The following is a 19881-nucleotide window of genomic DNA, read 5'->3' as shown; positions in this document are numbered from 1 at the left end:
ACTTAACCTGTTTTCTCTCCATGTTCACCATCTCTCTCCTCTGCAGCACTGACAGCATCTAATGTCGAGACTGGTTAATGTCTGTTTGGCAGCTCTGTTTACTCTGTCCTGGAGTTTACTGGTGAAGGCATGTTTGGTACAGTGACCAAGTGCAAGAATCTGGCCATAGAAGAGATAGTGGCTGTAAAGATCCTTAAGCAGAAGAGGGATTTGATCCTGGTCGCTGAGAAAGAGGTAGATTTTTTTAGACTTCTCTTTATTCTGATGACGTACACGAGTATAAAGCACATTTCGTCTGCTCCATCAGAGAACAGAGTACAATGAGCTGTACTCCTTTCACCCCAGGTGTCCATGTTAGAGGTCATCTTTGTCCTCACTGACCCGCTAATGTGGTGAAGTTCTTTGAGCGGTTTGGCATTTGGTCTTTGAGATGCTAGACAAGGATCTCCATGACATGCTCGTTGAACACAAGCGGAACCATTAGCTGTGTAAGCGATCCTGCCAATCGCAGAGCAGGTATGTTTTATTGTTGTGGAACCAATATGTTGTATGATATATCTACTACTCATCAGTACAGAAACCCCTAACCCTGAACCCTACATAGCAACACACGTAAAACTCAACCCAAACTTTATTCCTGTTTGTTTCCACCATGCAGCTGTTGGTTGCCTTGGATGCCCTGAAGGGTCTTGGTATCGTGCATACTGATATCAAACCCGACAACGATCTGTATGTCGACATGCAAAACCAGCCCCTCAGGATAAAGTTGATAGACTTTAGTAATATGACAACAAGTTAGAGAAAGGATCAATCAATAATTGACGCTAACAGTCAATCCAGCCTCTTGGGTCATCTACTACCAGTGTGAACAGACACAAGGTCTAACCATGACAAAGCAACTTTAATCAGACTTTTGAGCTACTTTATACAAAGCTCCTCAGACCTACGTTTTTAAGACTCATGGGTCAGTGTTTACCATTTCTTTCATGGTTCATACAAAGTGGGTTTAGTGGTGCACTTATTTCCCCAAGATGGTTCCTAACAAGTCATCATGGCATTGGCTCTATTTGACTTTTCTGACTTTCTGGAGGTTGTTTTATACAGAACTAGTTGGAAACAACAAAAAGGAAAGTTTCCAGTTGTAAAACATGAATATTTTCAAACAAACAGGAACCAGGCAACGTGGATACATATATATATATATAAAAAAAGAAATAATGAATCGAAAGGCATAATTAAAACAAAAGTATTAAAAATATCGGTATGTACACTTTTGTTCATCTTAGACAGAATGTGGATACTGGTAAAAAAATGTTAACAAACTAATCTAAAAAATAATTTGTTTTATTTGCATCATAATGCATCAAATGACAACATTTATGTTTAATAGTGTACATGGTCCCTTTACAGATAAAATAAATACAAAAATATTTATTTAATTTTGATGCAACTAAAACATTAAAAGATATATAATACAAGAAGTATATAAAACCTTAGGAAAGTTCAAGTATGGTTGAAATTGTGTGGAGTAGTAATACAAGGCAAATAAAAGGTGTAATTAAAAACAAAGCTTCAGATAAAGTGGGAGATTGTCTGCAGAAAATCCTAAGATATTTTGATGGACTTAAGACGAAAATAAAAAAGGAATGGTTAACTTTCATAATTCACATAACGAGCAACGACCTTCTCCTTGCTTCTGACACTCACTCCCTCAATATCCTCGTCCTATTCGACCTCAGTGCTGCCTTTGACACCATCAATCACTCCATCCTCCTCAACCGCCTAGAGTCATCCCTCAGCATCACTGGCACCGCCCTCTCCTGGTTCAAATCCTACCTCTCCAACTGCCACCAGTTTATAAGTATCAATAATTCATATTCAAACACAGCCCCTCTCTCTCAAGGTGTCCCTCAAGGTTCGGTGCTTGGCCCCCTCCTCTTCATCCTCTACATGCTTACCCTTGGTCACATCATCCGCCGTCACGGCCCCATTTCCTCTGCTATGCCGACGACACCCAGCTGTACATCTCCACCAAATCCATCACTGCTCCCTCACTCCCCTCTTTCAAAACTGGTCTCAAAACCCACCTTTTCAAATCTGCTTTTAATCTGTGACCGTCTGTGTTTTTTCTCTTTTTTTATAGATACACATTTTAACTTTATTTTTCTGCACATTAATGTTTTATACTGTTTTGCTTTTACTGTCTTTGTTATGTTGTTTTTACATGTAAAGTGTCTTTGAGATCCTTTTAAAGCGCTACATAAATAAAATGTATTATTATTATTATTATTATTATCATAATTAAAAAGAATCATTATTTACATTAGTGAAAGGGGAAATTAAATAAGTAAACAAATACAAAAGTAAATATCAATTTGAATACATTTTTAAATTAAGTAATTAATACCCACATTTATTTTTGATATTATTGTTGAAACATTTAATGGCATGTTAATGTATGAATTGGGTTGCTATCTTTATTTTGGCAGCTTTTGTCCTATCCCTACTTCAATTTCTTGGACCACCTCCTCAAGGACACTCTCTGACACAGTCAAACAGCGCCCTCTTGTGTTTACATCTCTTAAGTACCATTAAATAACAACAAAAGCGGTGCAGCAGGAAGGAAATTGGACCTTTTAAAACAGGGGAAACAGGCGGCTAAACGAAGCTGCTGGGATAATATCTGTAATCGCGTTATATATTTCAAACATTTTTACATACCGGCGGCAGGTCTGGGTTTTTTTGCGACCCCCGCCTAGAAACTCCGTTTGGTTACGACTACAAAGATGTGTGAAAGATGAACTGTTATTTGTGTGACGTCTTTAGGAAGGACACTGAGCAATGCAGCGAGGCCGAATATAAGTCTTAATAACTAACTAATGGTTTTCGGTTTGATGAAAATGAAGGTTTTTGTCTCGGTGTGTGCACTTCTGCATCTGGCGCAGTTTGTTATGATACCGCGACCACGAACAAAATGGAGGGTAATAAGCTTCTGTTAAGTTGTCTTGTGGTGGATATCGACCTGTGTTTGCGTGCATTATAACCGTGGCTTTATTATAAATTCGTTGATTAAAGGAGTATATCTGCTGGACAGTAAATCTGACAGAATTTAAAGAGAGCCATGGTGTAAACAGGCGACAAAGTAAACAGCTCAAAAACACAGGAATACCTTCTAAATAAAGTGTCAGGCTTGTCCGCACCTGGATGTTTTACCTACTGCATCTAGTAAAGTAAAAATATAAGGAGAGGACCAGGTACCACAAAATGAACGACTCGGGGGATACAGCAAGTGTTCCCGGTTCCTCCGGCCTCAGCAGCGGGGCCGGGCTGAGTTTTAAGGCGGGCAGAGGACTCCCAGGACGTGTCAGGGGCCGGTCCTCCTCAGCTCCACCTGGAAGACTGACGTCGCTCAGAACCAGGGACCTGACACTTGGGGGAGCCCTTAAAAAGCCAAAGGTACTAAACGACAACAAAGGAAAGTTAAATTAAACAACGTAATATTTGAATTAACAAAGTCTTCCGGCAGAGAAGCTAAATGAGTCAAACTGTCTTACAGTTTTTATTCTATTCAAGATAAGGGCTAATAACAGACAGCCATGTTTGAAAAGGTTTGAAACTACTGTATAAGAACAGGTAACCTAACGTGAGAGCCTCTTTACTGACTTAACTTGCCTTATTAACCTATTCCACGGTGAAAACATGTCCCCTGGATATCAGACAGATTTGGGCAATTATACGCATGCCCAAAAAACAATGCAAAAATGCAATAGGTTGTGTTTGCAAAAGTCTTGTGACACGACATAAAGGGGATACTTTGATATAACATGATATATTGCAATACTGTAAACATTACAAAACAACGTAATTGTATGGTTCAAAACACTTAAGGTGTAAGTGATGTTGAAATATTTTTCTTATGTAAAAGTACCTACAAAGTTGGCGTGAGGCTCTTTAATCCTCAGGTAGACTGGATTGTAGTTGATGGGAAAGAAGGCCATAATAGTTTTCTTCTTTTTCCGTGGATAAAAAATATTATTTGAAACTCTTTATGGTGACAAAACATATTCCCTTCTGTCACAGGACGTTCAGGGTAAACTTCAGGCCCAATTCAAACTCTCATTTGGTTTTGTAGATGCTTTAAAACAAGATTAGTATTGCAAAACATCTTGGAAAGACAAATACTTACCATCTCGAACATGCAGATTATGGGTCTCTGATCCTTGTTATTGATCTTGCACATCGGGAGAACCAAGCCATGTATTTACAACATCAATGTTTTGAATGCTAACTAAGAAACATATTAACAATGTTTTATATTTGTACCTTTTTCTTAGAAAACCTTTGAGCCAAACGTCCACACTGTGAGGAAAAGCAAAGATGAGTGAGTGACCATAAACAAGAAAATTCCGGTCTTGTCAATTGCTGAATATTCTGTGCTGTCTGTGTGTAGTAGTTATGAACGTAATGTCTGACATACCCTCAGGTTAAAGGAGGAGACCCGAGCTCCTCCAAAAAAGGAGCGAAGAGACAGGGATGAGAGGAGGAGAGAAAACAGAGGGAGGAGGAGAGAGAGGCCTCAGACCATACAGTCTCACTCCATCTTTGAACAGGGTCCTGCAGACACCATACGCAAAACAGGTGCACAACCTTTCTGTCTCTGTCACTTGAACTGAAACATAGCTCAGTTGCACATCTTTTATCAACCTGTCTCTCTTTCAGGCTGGCGTGGTGCTGCAGACCCCTACGACTCCACCAGCTCTCCTGTGTGCAAACTGGTGAAGAAAGAGAGGACAGAGTCCGAGGAGGATGAAGATGAGATACTCTCTAAACTACAAAGGGATGATGTGAGTATTTCCTGCAAGCGTGTACTCATTAGAAGAAAGATTCACACATTTACAAAAAAGTCTGTCCAAAGACTAAATTGTGAGGGGCCCGAAGGAAAATTGAAACACTGTCTTTCTTCCTGTAATTGTTGCTACTTTTCATACAGGCTGTGACGTCTCTTTTTCGTGTGCTTCCACATGGAGTGATGGAGGGCAAAATGTCACTATCCTATTTTTTGTACACTTGGTTGCAGCTCTAGATTATGCAATATAACATAATAAACATTGTATTGAGACTTTTAAACAAGAGTCCTCAACTGCTGCTTTCATACAGTCCTTGCCATTTTACACTGGACCAAGCAACGCAGCTGCCCCAGTGTGTGTTTTTACACAGCATTCCGGTGTTGCGGAAGCAAAACTTGCGCGAGGTGTAAACAAAACGTGTGTGCTTCAAATACACACACACAACGCTGTTCCGCACTGCCGGCTCTGCAGTTTACACAGATGCCGTTTCACCTCTGTTACGCCTCTGTTACTACCTCTGATGCCGGTTTAGAGTTGGCAGTGTATAAGGGGGTATTGAGTAATAGAGTTTTGTGGTGTTTCAAAGTGTTAAGCTCTACAGCATGAGTTTGTAATGACTGAAGTCAGTGACACAGTAAGGTTTGATTAATGTTATTGTCCATAATGAAGATTATCACCCACAGCTCATCATTATACTGTATGTTACATTCACAGTTCATAGATGATCCAGGTCTGCGGAACGATGCAAAGCTGAAACCCATCCAGCTGCCTCTGAGTCAGTCCATCAGATCCACCACAGCATGTGAGAAAAGCACCTCTGATACTACTGCTGCTGCCTGAAATGCTGCAAGGCTCCACGTTTGTGCAGTATAAATATGTATTCTGCTATTAATTCAGTGTTTTGGTTTCATGTTGGCAGGTCCAGAGAACCCTCCTCTCTTCAGACCTCCGTCCTGTGGAGCTCGGGGCAGAGCAGGCCAAATTGCAACAGAGCTGCCCAAACAAGAGCAGCCATCTCTGGCAGAACTGCTGCAGGATCTCAGCCTGTCTGGCAGAGAGGAGCTCTTCTTCATGCAGTTACCAGACTGTATGCCGGGCCGAGCGCCTGGGCAGAAGGTGGACCCCACTCTTGGATCTGCAGCAGAGAAACCCGCCAAGAAGGAAGGCAAGGCAGAAGACAAGAGGCCTGCATATCTACAAGTACAAGTAGGTTTACAGAATTAAGACTAAAACTGTGAATTTGCCAAGGTAGCATATCTGGAGTCGCTTTAGGGAGAATGTATGGTTTGCTGCATGTATTCCATTCATACAAATATTTATACACTCTAGGTGGAAATGTGTTTGAAGGTTTCCAGAGCTGCTTCCAGCTCAACCTTTTTGTGTGCTTTGTGCAATTTAGTGCTTTTATTTGTGCATATATTGTGCACATAACATTTTTTTGCTGAAAAAAATGCTGCACCTGGTGAGAGAAAAAATGCTTCATGCAGGTTTTGTTTCTATGACAACAATAAGTTAAACTTCCTACACAGCTAACAACAAGCTTACAAGCTTTAGGGCGATAAAAGCACAACACTAACCAGCAACATTTACTTACCTTTACTTAGGTTTGTAAAACATGCTGCATTTCTTTTTGTTAAACATTTTAAAGGTGCATATCAACACCTACCGTGTCAGAGTGTGTGGTGCATTGCATAAGGTCATATAAATAGTTAATGGCTCATGTTGCATGTGCATATTTTAAGTGGCATTCAGAGCCCTGCATCAGGGAGAGACACACTCTGGTATAACATCCCTCCAGTAAATGATTGTGGTGTGACCTCTCCTGTTGAATGTAGACCTACTTTTCAGGGGGGTTTTTGTGTATATATATTTATACTGTATATATATATATATAACGTATAATAACAAATATATACCCTGTCCCGGCCACAGTTACACTGTCATTCTGTGGGGAAAATAATGGATGAGGCAGTAATTCTAATTTAAGTTTATTTTGGCACAACAATGGTAACTGCCTTACAGATATTTTGTATCATTACAACATAAAGCTTTTGCCCCTTCCTTTTGAGAGCTGCTAGTGTTAGCCAGTTATTGAGAGGTTCTGTGTCTCTGTGTCTCCTCAGGACTCTGCTGGGAAAGAGGGCTCTCCGGTGCTGTCACAGTTCCCAGACGGGTTTCTGGGTAAACTGCAGATCAGGAGGTCAGGGAAGGTGGAGCTTAAGCTGGGGGACGTCGTCATGGACGTCTCAGAGGGAGCTGCCTTCTCCTTCCTGCAGGTACTCTTGACTGCGCGTGTGTGTGTGTGTTTATGGTTTATTATAACATATTTAACTTTTATTATAACGGGTAGAGTAAACTGTCAGGCTCAACCAGAGTCATCTACTGTGCGCAGATTTGTCAATTACAGGGTGCTCTTCTATATGTGCTTGGTGTAATAATCAGCCATATATTTTGCTATAAAGCAAACTTAAAGTGCTAATCTTGAAGATCTCAGTTTCGTTCTCTTTGGCGGCATCTTTGGTGATGAACGGTAATTGCAGGAGCACACTTCCCTGATATCCAGACAGTGTTGCATGTGTGACGTCCACGTTTGGCTCCGGTTGTAACTCTTGATTTTCCTGGCTGACGGTCGCTTTCCTTTTCAGACTGTTTGCTTCATCTGAGCGTCGAGTTTGTTTCTTTTTCTTTGGATTTTCACTTATTTTTGAAGTTGTATCTGTAGTCATCCATCTTCTCTTTGTTTGTTCAGCCATAGTAGATTACTGTTTACTCGCAACACTTGCAGAGAGCGGAAAAGCAGCCGCTTAGCTCCGCCTACCCTCTCTGGCAGACCAACCCTTGCTGGGTGATGGAAAACGCGTCACTAATGATTGACTGATTTTTTTATTTTTTCCACAAAAGTTACCACAGACACCCAGTCTGTAAAACTGCAAATGCAAAGGCTTTCATCAGTGGGCCATAGGCTCAATCACTATTGTGTTACCTCATTCAGTGATAGACAGAGACTTTACAGACATTTATTTGCATGAAAATCTTAGAGATTATTACATTAAGGCAGGAGATTGTGGACTTTTTATAAAACGTTTTTTTTATTTATAATCTTGTAAACAAATTTTAAAAATAAAAATGCCCATCACAATTTTCTGGAGCCCAAAGTGACAAAGAGGTTTTGTCCAAAAGATATTCAGTTTATGATCAAACACAGCTGGCACTCTCCATCGACTAAGAAATGTCACGTCAAACTACAAATATTTTTAACAAGCAACAGTCCCTCAAACTAGATTCAGTGTATTTCTCTTTTTGAATTATAACCAAACCAAACCAAATATTATACTATGGAGGGCCAAGAAAAGATGTAAATAATTATAATCCACAGTTTAATAGTCCAATAAATCCTGATTAAATATACTGTAGGATTTCATTTTTATAAAGCACTATGCATTAATATAAGATAAGATAGTACTTTATTGATCCCCAGAGGGGAAATTTGGTTGTTGCAACAGCACAAAGACAAGCAAGAGGCAAGTAGCAAGAAGGCAAGTACAAATAGAAATAGGACTAGATGACAATTAAATTAAATAAGAGGTATATACAACTGGTGACAAGTGACATAAGTGACAATCTAAAGTGACCTGGTACAGATAATGTCTCCTTCTTCCTCCTGCAGCAACTGGTGTCGGTGCGTCTGTCTGACGGTCGGACTGGAGACATGATGGTGTTGGGAAACGTCCACCACAAACTGGTTTTATCTCCGGACTTCCAGGCTTTACTGAGACAAGCTGCACCACAGCAGCAACAAAAACCCTGATACATGACTGTTACAGCGACTACAACACAAACTCTCAGAGAGCCAACAGAGCTGAAAGTAACAGACTCAAGTAACTCTGTGTTTGAACTGTGATGGGAGGTGTAGTTTTGTTACCACACAAACAAACAGGAAAAATTATGTATCTGTTCTCCAGACCTCTGCTGTGAGGTTAAGGCAGCTATGTAGGTCGCCCTCAGTAGCCGGTTTTATCATTTTTATTCTGTGAATTTTGTTTTGTAAATTTTGTAAATCCTGTAAAATCTAAACGCTTGCCAGTGGAGACATATTTTTTTGAAAGATAAATGTGATTTGTTAAAATGTTACAGAGCACTGATAACCTTTTAGACTGAGAGGCAAAAACTGTCTCTACCGTAGGCTGTATACAGGAAGTCGATGTCGTCTCTCGGTTTCAAGTGTCTCACTAAAACAATATGAAAATGTCTATCGTATGTGTTTTTCTATATCGTCTCTATAGTGATGTCACAAAACCAGCAGCTGAACTTCTTTACGGCAATTTTTACGTCATTTTGACAACGTTCTACTTCTTGCACGTGGGAGTGAACCTGGAGCAAACCATAGAGGGAGACGCTGTTTATTAATATGGACAGAAAAGGACTCAGGCTCAGCCCAAGTGAAAACGGAAACTCAGTACTTGTCAAGTCTTTAATTCACACAGGATTATCCAGAAATACTCTTTACCATGTTAGTATTTCATATAGACTAATTATTTGTTAAATTGCCAAAAAACAATCGATATTGTGATATATGACGTTATCGAGACATTTTGGCCATATCGCCAAGCCTTCTGCAGAAGTGCCACAACAACCACTAGTTTTAAAAAGAAATCCAATTTTTTAGAATTCTATGAGAAAATGAGCCTACTTCTCAGTTCATTTTTTACCTCAGTAAAAATTCTACAAATAAGCTAGTGGTCACTATTGCTAGTTTCAAGTATTCTTTAATAGGCAGGCAGCATGATCTTCCTTTAGTAAATTATGGTCCCATTTAGAGTAAAATAGACATTAAAGAAGGTAATGCTTTTGGGCTCGGCTACCTGTGCTTGTTAGATTCAAGGCGTAGCGATGCATAGCACCCTCTTGGACAATTATTGCCACTTCTGGCTGCAAAAAACCAACATGGTGACGGCCACAATGCATGCTAAAAATGATGGTCTAGAAAGCGATGGATGACATTACAACTTCTTGTATACAGTCTAATGTCTCTACACACAGCAGAACATCAGTGAATGTATATGTTTATTTGAGACTGATTGAACATCACCAGCTACATGCTAAGTTAGCAGCGTCTAGATAAAGTTCATCAAGGAGGACAATCACCTCTGACACCACAGACTGAGGTTACTCTATCCCACTAATACACAACCAGCTCAGCTGTTTTCATGTGACTCCAGATCCACACTTTGTTCCAGTAACGCAATGAGCGACTGTATTTTAAACTTGTTGGTGCTTCAATAACTGAACCCTCATATGTCTGGGTGTAACAGCGAGATAACTGTGTCTCTCATCATGTGTGTTATGCTTTGTGTTCAGGGGCTGTTACTGCACTGATGTACAGTTGAATTTCTAAGTTTTGTAATGTTTAGAAAACTTCAATACACTGGTATTTTCAATATTCTTATTTGTTGTTTGTTTATTTGTGAATCTGCATGTTTTCTTTTGCTATCTCATTTCATTTTTCACTAGTTATAATACATATTCTTATGCTCCAGCTACAGAAAGCAGTTGAACTACACCAGCAGCTGGTTGATTTTGTCACAGTTCAACAGGGACTTGCAAGTTCAACCAAGACCATATTCCAAACTTCCATCTGTTGTCAGAACCTTTTGGATGGTTTGTGAATATTCAAAGATATTAAAAGATTGTTTTTACAGAACATACAAAGCAGAAAACCATTATTGGGTTGATTTAGAAATGGTGTTGTCTCACCCTGGGTCATGCTTTATAATACTCTCAGCACTGTCTGCAGCACATGTAGCAGAGCAGCTGAGCAGACAGTGGCCCGGTTTAATAATGTTACATTTTCTTTAATAATATTTTAGTTTAAGAAAACAGCCTTCTGAGTACATTTGGATCGTCTTGTCGGTGCAAAATCACTTCTTAAAAGCTAATTTTTATAGCTATTAATATCTTTTATACGGGCATGTCTTTAAGTTTTATACACTGTACAGTGAAAATTTTAATCAGTTGTATTATTTTTCTCTTTTTTAAATGCCTTCTTTCTTTTTATTTTTTAACATTGTATAAAGCACTTTTTACATTGTTTTTGAGAGAGTGAACAACTTTTTCATTATTATTTTATAGGGGTAATAGGTGTTTTCATTGTAAGCCACTTTTTTGCTTGGTGGCCAGTAAATATACTGCACTAATGATACAATATAAGTAACCTCTTTAAGGAAACAAATCGGTAACACTTTTGTTTAATTGTCAGTATTAACATTTCATAAACAATAGCCAACGTTTAATAAATAGTTTATAAAAGTTGTGACGTTCGCGAACAATACGATTCTTTTGAACGGCTCTTTGGTGCGAACAACGGGAACCGAGTCGTAGGTGAGAGACGTTCTTTTTATAGTTGTGCACAAATTTCACTGCCTGCCCGAGATCCACTCCCCTTTATGCCGAATTACCACAGGCAGCTTTTTTCACCTGCAACTCCGCATCTCAGGTGTTGTGCAAGACAACTTTATTTACAAAATATTTCATACAGAGGGTAAATTCAAAGTAGTAAATTCACTGACAAAGTAGAGAGATATTGTGCCACCTTGTGTAATGTTAACAATGCAGGTGGAGTAATTTAGTTCTGCTAAATCTAGTCCACACATGAACTGAAATTATATTGGTGGGAATGTCCTCCATGCTAACAGGCTAACTGTAGTGTCACACAAATGATGATACCTTCTTTGAGTTTTAATGACGGTTGGCAAACCACCTTGTTCTACTTTAGGTATTTATTCTGTTGTATCTGACCTCTTGGTTTTTTGCATGTCAATATGATAGTATCTTGGTATCAAGCAATTTCAGGGTTGGTATTGTGTACTTAATTTTACTCTCTTGATTTTCTTACAACTTTTGAATTTGATGTGTGCTCATAGGTACAATAAAAGCAAACCCTAGCCTTAGTTTATCCTTTTTGAATAAAGCACCAAGAACTTGCTACACGCAAGATAAACTGTCAATACCGGAAGTATGTTCTTCGGAATGAAGAGGGGAGTGACTTCTGAAACATCACGGACATTTATTTAGGATTATTGACATGGTTGAATTTCCTCTAAGGTAATGGAAGGATGTTTTTGTGAAGTTTTTAGTTAGCTTAATTTCAAAGAAGGCAGTGTGGGAAAAAAAGAACATTTTATTATCAACCATAGTTTTTTTTAAGTTGTTTTTTTTTTACAGCTGTTAACAGAACAAAGCAACTCATACAAAGCTTGACGGGGACAATGCATGATTTGGAACTTGATATCTTAAAAATACAAAAAAGTCAGTCAAAATGTTTCTGATGCCATGAAGGACAAAAAGCAGATTTTCACAGTTTGAATTTGCAACTGTACAAGCTGCACATATAAGCTGGCTGCAATGAAGGGGACCATGATACTGAGATGTTTAGAAGTGATGTCTGTACATTTGCAACCAAGGGTACTGAGCAGCTGTACTCTTCCACAGGTAACACAGAGTCTGTAAAGGATATGGCTGCAGTTTCGGCATCAAAATCAATGAAAGTAGCAGTTTGTGTAGGATATTGATGAACCTCTTTTAAATGAAACTACATATTTCTGGGGTAGTTTTGAAAGATGTTTGTCCACCTCAATGTTTTAAACATCTACAGAATCACACCTGACCTTTTCTTTACACTAATACTCTTTCTGAAATACCAAAAATAGAAAAGGGTGGTTGTTTTTCGGACGGCAACAGTAACCTTATCTTCCCCTCAAGTATACTGTGGTTACACTCTGAGCTATGAAACCTTTTCAGCAGAGCAGACAGATTAGTACAAACAGTATCTGTGCCTACATTCACTTTAACACCCCACTGTCTACGTTTCTGAAATCATTACATGTCATCAGGTATCTTTTTCCTCACCAATTGATCAAAGCCAGGATACATAGGGTGACTGTAATAATCCTGCTGTAATGGTTTGTTTGGTGTAAATTTTAGGGATGCACGATATTATCGGCACCTTACAGTATCTGCAGATATTAGCTTGAAAATGTACATTTTAAAAAGCACTATATTATGTTATTTCTGCATCTGCCAGTGGGCGGCTACAGTAAGAGTAGGCATGATATCAGTTCCATTACAGAGGAGACTTGACGTTCTCTGCAATTAGGTGGAAAAAAACATGTGCCTAATATTTTGGTATCGAAATTGGTTATTGGCAAAAAGGGCATATTGGCAAAAAATCCAATATCGTGCATCCCTAGTAAATATCATTGAACCGTTGCGTAAATGTGGTGTTGTTGATCTGTCTGGATGGTGTAAAAGCTTAAGCTCAGTTGAACCTACCAAACATCCATGACTACTGGGAACTTTGTGACTTTCAAGTTAGAGAAAAAAGGACAACTTGTCAGTAGTCATCATAAACACTTCTTTACTCTACACTCAGTAGATAAACACATCTTATGTCTTCTTAGTAGTCCTGACAGTTTTTGTTGCGCTACTTTTCGTTGTCTTTCTGGTTGTTTTAGACTTGGCTGCAGCTTTCTTCACTGGTTTGGCTGCAGCCTTCTTCACTGGTTTAGCTTTAGCCTTCTTAGATCCTGCCTTGGCCTTAGCAGTTTTTTTGTTAGCAGACAGCGTCTTGTCTCGGATCACGTCTTCTCGTCCGATCTCAACCATGTGCTCCTCCCACGACTTCATCTCGTTCTTGTAGCGGATTTTGTCGTCCTCGGCCAGCTGTGTGTATACCTGAGATGTGGAACGACAGAGGAGAGCTGAATACTAAAACACTCACATAGCATGAAGGCCTTGGAACTACAGGAATAAAGGACTAACCTGTTTCTGATGACTGAACAGATTCCTCCAGTCCTCCAGCAGTGACTTCAATTTAGCCTGAATGAACAACAGAAGCAGACAGATAAATCAATGACTAACCCCAGAAATTCTCGATTGCAATACAAGCACATACTGTTGTCCAATTTCATTCACAAAACCTAATGGCAAAAACAAGAAAATTACGCCTAATGAAGATTTAAGGTTTTCTTTCTATAGGAGCCAAAAAAAAGGTTTCAAAGCTGTGAGGCTTTAAACACAGCAAATCTTGTGAGTCACACAGAGATGGATAAATATTAAATAAATACATAATGACATTAGGCATTTTCCTATTAAAACAACTGAGATGCATTGCGCTGTTCAGCCAAAATACTGCCATTAAAATGAAACCCCAGTAAATTAGCAGCCATGACGAACATCAGATACAGCAAACAATATTTGATATCAAGTATCCTCCAATTGTACTGAGGGCTGCACCCTCAAAGTCAGCAGTTTGAATGATCAGCAGTAGAATCTTTGCACTTTATTTTGCTGGGTAATTGTACAAGGAAGAATTGAAGAAGCAAGTGGATAAGGCTGTAAACTGTATAAAACGCACGTCAAAATGAAACCCTTCAGTGTACATTGTTCACAAGGTTTTACCTGGAATGTCCAACAGGTCTCCTCCTCTCCAAAACAATACACTGAATAAAGTTAAAAATCAATGCGAGCCGAGATGATGAGAACTTTAGCTCAGCCTCTTTCTCTTGACTTTGGTCAAACAATCTTTCTGAAAACGATAGTGATGCGACATGAAACTTGAAAAAAAGTAGTTGGCAGATTATAGATTTAAATCCTGGGTCCCAAAAGGAATAATAACATTCTACTCTCTTACAGAAAAGGGACAATTAAAAGACTTTGAAAAACTCAGAAAAGGTCTGATTTTTAAAGATATCATCACCAGGTACACAATCATTATGAACATAACATCAGAAATGAAACAGACTGTATGATCCAATACTGACTATTTTTGGGTGCCTATCAAAAATGATTCAAATAAGGGTGCCATCCCTAAATTGTATAAATGCCTCTTGACAAAAAAGTCTCACACTACAGAATACATTAAATAAAAATGGCAAAAAGAAGGAAATCAATATCCATTGATTATTGGTTAGATGTTTGTAAATTCCAGAGGAAATGCTCAAATTCTCACATGTGGCGAGAGTTTGGGTCAAAGTGTTTTATTCGCTCCTTTATTACAACAAAACAGAGAGCACATTTTGCTAGAGGAGATGCCAAATGTTGGAGACAGTGTAGATCTCGAGAGGCCAACCACTGGCATGTATTTTGGGGGTGTTCAATAATAAGGCCTTTCTGGACAGAACATTAAACACTGGTCTGCCCTGGCAATTTTTCACATTATTTTTAGGAAGTGCTGATTTTCAGGTAGGCCGACCTGATAAATATCTGTTTGGTATTTTGATCTCTGCGAGTTGCTTCCTGACCCCCTCAAAATAAAAGAGTAGATTGATGTAGTAAATGACATTTATGTTATGGAAAAGGTTACTTGTGGTTTACGTCTCCAGAAACATGAGTTTATTAAATGCTAGACCTACTGGGTCAAATATGTAAGGCTCTTACGGCCTGATTTTGTGGAGGTATAAATATATAACTTTATTTAATTGTTTTATTGTTATTGTTATTGTTTTTCTTTTTGGAATACCTTGTTGATTGTATTTTTGGTTGGTTTCTGCTTTTGTCCATTCTTTTTTTCTTTCTCTCAGGTCTCCCCCTGATATACTACTTATTGTTTCTATGTGCACACTTAACCTCTCCTAAACTGTACAAAGTTCTTAAAATCTACAAAATGTGTGGATGTGTGGATTGATGTACTGTAATATAGTTCCTGTCATCCCAAAACAAATAAGTTGGCAAATATCTTTTTCAGTCCAACCGAAAGCTGGCACTGGAAAAAAGGAATAAACTAGTCGAAGATGGGTGGAGTCCAACAATCAATTATCAGTCAGTTACTATCATACCCCTTTCCCACCTAAATTTAGCACGTTGACGTGGGTTTTTCAGACCCGGGAAGACCCACTTATAAATGCCGATTGTCTCTGTTCCCATTGCCAGTGGAGTATCCTCCTTTCTGTCTCTTTTCTGCTTTATCACCGTCTGACGCATAGACTGTATGAAGAGGACGACATGACAGCTCCCTAAAAGTGAAGCCAAACCCTCTCTATCGCCCCCTGCTGACTGGCTGCAGTATAGGTCATAAAGCCCGCCTCCTCCATGTTAACAGATGGGACATGAGTCAAACTATAAAATCAAAATACACGCCCAATAATTTTTTCTCAAACATGGTTTCTGTCATTATATCTAGTTATTATCATGCTGATTTACGTCCAAGTGTTCATTTCTCTGAAAAGTTTATTTTTAATTAGTTATTTGATGCTGTCAAAAAGATGATTGACAGCTCTGTTGACAAATTCAGCTCCTGCAGCCAATCAGTTCCGGGTGAGCAGAGTGGAGGACGATCCGCAAGTGGAAACGTAACTTAAACAATCACTACAGTCACTGAAGTGTCCATACCTGTGAACGTTAACCTCAGACCAACACAGAGGAGCAGTTCTGCTGTTAAACACGCTGGCGTGCGGGATCCTTGCCGTTTTTTTGGTAAGTTAAGTGTGTGTTTGGGTTAGCGGAAGTGGCTACGGTCGCTTCACTCGCCGATCTCTACTGCGCAGACTCTGGCTCCATATGACATCGCCATCCGAGATGGCAGCGCCTATCACAGGGGCTATTTTGGCAACAGTTTCGTACAATGGGAGCAGATGGAGACGCGTTGTCCATCTATATATACAGTCATTGGTCTGACGTCACAAATGTGTCCGAAGCAGGGTTTGTAAACAGTGAAGATGTTACGGTGGTTAGGTCTTTAATGGATCTATTACTCATTCAATCTGTTAATCAAACTCGGCACCGACAAATTTGGAACAATGTTGGAGCGCTGCTTGGACGGACACGGGAGGAATTTGTAGCTGAGATGACAAGGAGTCGCAGTTACCGATGGAGCATAGCATCGCGCCGGAAAGGGGGCGGAGATTAGCGTGTCAACCTGGGTTTTGTGTTCCCATCAATGCCGATCGGAGCCAGGGCGATAATTACCCGGGTTTACTGTAGAGTCATTTGACTGGGTCTGAATGCCGATTGTAACCTTTCCCATTAAGCAAAAAAGCCGGATGTTAGCAGATGTTAGTGGGTTTTTGAACCAGTGGGAAAACGCCTTCAGTGAGACTCTTGCTCCACCTTATGTAGAAAAATCTAAACTGTCACTTGTTTGTCACATGTTAAGTGATGGAGCTGCGTGTGCTTCTGACCTGTGTTGTTGTTCCTCGGGCCTCCTCAAAGTGCTCCGACATGAAAATGTTGAATGGAATGCGCGGACGTTTTGGCTTCCCAAGGTTATTTAACTCCTGGATCACGCACACACAGAGACAGAGAGAGAGACTTACAGACAGGTATATTTTTTTCCCATCAACGTAAAAGATTAAATGATGGAGTTTAGTGCTTAGACAACTGATCAGTTCTTCAACAGTTTAAAAAATTCAAATTTAGCTCCCACAGCAGGACACATTCTACAGTATGAGGGCTGCTGTAAAATACAGTTTGTAAAGTCATAGGTAGTTTGAATATTATGCTTATTAAATGTATTTCAGAAGCACAGAAACGAAAATGTATCCCAAAGTCCCTGACAAAAGAGCACTCTGTTCTTTCCTTGTTCCTGTCTACTGCTGTCTCTCTTACCCTCTTTTTGCGAATGGCCCTCCTCTTGGCCAATCTCTGCCTCCTCTCCAGGGTTTGTTGCTGGACCTGTTCTGGGGTCAGCTGAGCCTGGTAGTGCTGGAGGTCAACCTTAAATTGTTCCCTGGCCCGCACAGAGGCTTCCTCAAACGGCTACATGGGAGGGAGAGAGAGAGAGAGGGACCAACAGCAACAGAATGAAAAACTGTATGCCAACAGGAGATAATGTGGATAGATTAACGAGTGAAAGAATAAGATACCCGTTTCTGCTCTGGGCTCAGGGTTCTCCACTGCTGGGCTACCTTCCTGATGATGTCCACTGCTTTGATTTCTGTAGGCAACAAATATAACATGATCATTGTTAGGCACATCTTTTGTGATGCATCTACAAGTATGGGTCCAGAAGGCAGACATCCTCTCTTTTAAGAGTAGGCTAAGACTGCTTGGGGACTTGATACACCAACTCCTCCCCTCTCTCTTTCTCTCTCATCTGTATGCATTAATGTGCGCTCTTGTCTCACAGGTTCTTTTGCATTGTTGTTGTGGATCGCATGCTAATGTGGAGATGCCTGACCACATTGTTAATATTACTATTATTGTAAGACACACTTCTATTTTAATTTTTTTAGACTTAGAGACTCAGCCACTTGCTGTAAAATAACATCATACGATTTTAATTTCATTCTTTCTCACTGCTTATGGTTGGTACTAAAAGCACTTATTGTAATAAAACTTTAGAAATAAACTAAAGCTGCCTTCTAAAGCAGAACCAAGTGTTGCAGATTTACCTGGGTTTTGTCTGCTCACGACTGGCCGCTGTTGCTGAACATATCTTATGTATCCGGTCAGAGGTCTCTTTGGAGGGCCGCTGGACTGAGAGGTCAGACATTTCACGGGGTTGAAGAATGAACCTGGGAGGACACTGGTACACCTACAGCATACGTGTACACACAAACACACACACACACACAGACGATATTATTCAGAGAACATCCGAGCATCCATTATTTTCCAGTGATAGAAGGTAACATAAATCTTGTAATTGAGCCTGATGGGTTAATCGATGAAAATAATAATATCAGCAACTACTTTGATAATCAGTTAAATTCCGTTTTTTTTTCATTCAAAACAACTTTATTGATTCCTCTGGGGCAATTGATTTGGAGCAGCTTGTACATAAAAGACAGGAAAACACAGTGACGTACAGAAAACAATAGATTACACATAATAAGACTGAAATAAGATCTAAAATAAACACAGATACTGAGTAGACTGATTAATAAATAGACAAACTGAGTAAAAACAATAAAAAAGGATCAGTCTTGATAAAAGGATAAAAGACTCTAAGAAATATAAGAAAACACCTAATTGATTTATTTATTTAGCAATCTAATTGCAGAGGGGGCGAACGATTTGCAAAAGCAGATGTTTAACCACAAGCACAAATTGTATAAAAATACCAAACATTATCTGGTTCTGGGCCTCTAAGATAACACATTTTGTGAATAGCAACAACAGTGTATCTTATGGTTTTGACCTTGACCTCAAACAAAATAATATTTGAAGATTTCCGTTTGGTTCTGGAAAGTTGTGATGAACATTGCTTAATTATTTTTTAAATTCATAGACAACAAAATAATTAGTAGATCAAGTTTCCGGTTTCTTGTTATATTTTAACACCCAACAAACCCCTCACAACCTTTACAAGACAATCTAACGAATGGGGAACTTTTATAAATCAACGAGACAGTTAAGTCTGACTGGATATTCAAAAACAAGGGTCACAGAGTAATTCAATCACAATGTCATTCATCTGAACAACAAATGCTAAATAATGCTATCTTTTCCAACACATTTTGCATTAGAGTATCTAATTTCTAATGACAAAGGTGCTAACTAAGTATGAGGAATGCTAAAAGAGAGCATGCTAAAGCTAGCTCCCCCACAACTTGAGCTAGCTAATACAGTAAAGTAACTTCAGATTAGTTACCTTGCCAGAGTGCTTGTGCATGAGAAGGCACTGAAGGACTTAGCCAACAAGCTAACGCTTGCTGACATTAAGCTGAACGGAGCCATGTCGGGGTTAATAAATGCTAAAGGCCGTTAAGCAGAGAAATGCAATACAAACGTATTGTCCCAAAAGCTGTGTAAAATTAAATTCATGCATGCGATAGTTTGAATTGAAGCCGAGACTCTCTCCCTCTTGCTTGTTGACATGCAGGCACTACAAAAGGCGCCTTCAGTCTCTCCCAGTGCATTGTGGGAAAAGGTAATCTTTCTCGCAAGATTACTTCCGTTTCCGCTTTAGTGCAGTTTTATCATTTTCATGTAGCTGAACATTAATGAATTCTTAAATATACAATGAATTATCCCCAATTAACTATACTATATCATTAATCAGGAAAAGTATTAAACTGTAAGCTCTATGTTAAAATTG

General features: G+C 39.3%; 2 protein-coding genes across 2 annotated transcripts; one reads left to right on the top strand and one right to left on the bottom strand.

Annotated features, from left to right (window-relative positions):
- The first annotated feature begins 2622 nt into the window (after nt 1-2622).
- On the top strand, nt 2623-10287 carry LOC138593449 (DNA-directed RNA polymerase III subunit RPC4). Its single transcript, XM_069664461.1, has 8 exons — nt 2623-3456; nt 4335-4381; nt 4484-4638; nt 4720-4844; nt 5562-5649; nt 5767-6053; nt 6971-7123; nt 8515-10287. The coding sequence occupies exons 1-8, from the start codon at nt 3265-3267 to the stop codon at nt 8653-8655; spliced, it is 1188 nt and encodes a 395-aa protein (XP_069520562.1). The 5' UTR covers nt 2623-3264; the 3' UTR covers nt 8656-10287.
- A 1721-nt stretch (nt 10288-12008) lies between these two features.
- On the bottom strand, nt 12009-19656 carry tfam (transcription factor A, mitochondrial). Its single transcript, XM_069664507.1, has 7 exons — nt 19435-19656; nt 18233-18375; nt 17705-17775; nt 17448-17597; nt 17021-17116; nt 13665-13721; nt 12009-13577 (listed from the first exon to the last, which is right to left on the bottom strand). The coding sequence occupies exons 1-7, from the start codon at nt 19518-19520 to the stop codon at nt 13290-13292; spliced, it is 891 nt and encodes a 296-aa protein (XP_069520608.1). The 5' UTR covers nt 19521-19656; the 3' UTR covers nt 12009-13289.
- Nucleotides 19657-19881: the final 225 nt, after the last annotated feature.

Source organism: Semicossyphus pulcher, unplaced genomic scaffold (genome assembly GCF_022749685.1).
Source record: "Semicossyphus pulcher isolate SPU_LCO1_2020_fin unplaced genomic scaffold, fSemPul1.0.p SCAF_16, whole genome shotgun sequence".
In the NCBI taxonomy this organism is placed as follows: domain Eukaryota; kingdom Metazoa; phylum Chordata; class Actinopteri; order Labriformes; family Labridae; genus Semicossyphus; species Semicossyphus pulcher.
Note: the sequence above shows the minus strand (reverse complement) of the source record. Positions and strands in the feature narration are given on the sequence as shown.

Excerpts from the sequence above, each read along its gene's own strand:
- LOC138593449 (XM_069664461.1), top strand. The coding sequence starts at position 3,265 with ATGAACGACTCGGGGGATACAGCAAGTGTTCCCGGTTCCTCCGGCCTC. Across the intron at positions 3,457-4,334 it reads GAGCCCTTAAAAAGCCAAAG|AAAACCTTTGAGCCAAACGT; the intron begins GTACTAAACGAC and ends CCTTTTTCTTAG. Across the intron at positions 4,382-4,483 it reads GTGAGGAAAAGCAAAGATGA|GTTAAAGGAGGAGACCCGAG; the intron begins GTGAGTGACCAT and ends ACATACCCTCAG.
- tfam (XM_069664507.1), bottom strand. The coding sequence starts at position 19,520 with ATGGCTCCGTTCAGCTTAATGTCAGCAAGCGTTAGCTTGTTGGCTAAG. Across the intron at positions 17,776-18,232 it reads CGTGAGCAGACAAAACCCAG|AAATCAAAGCAGTGGACATC; the intron begins GTAAATCTGCAA and ends TGTTGCCTACAG. Across the intron at positions 13,578-13,664 it reads TGTTCAGTCATCAGAAACAG|GTATACACACAGCTGGCCGA; the intron begins GTTAGTCCTTTA and ends TCCACATCTCAG.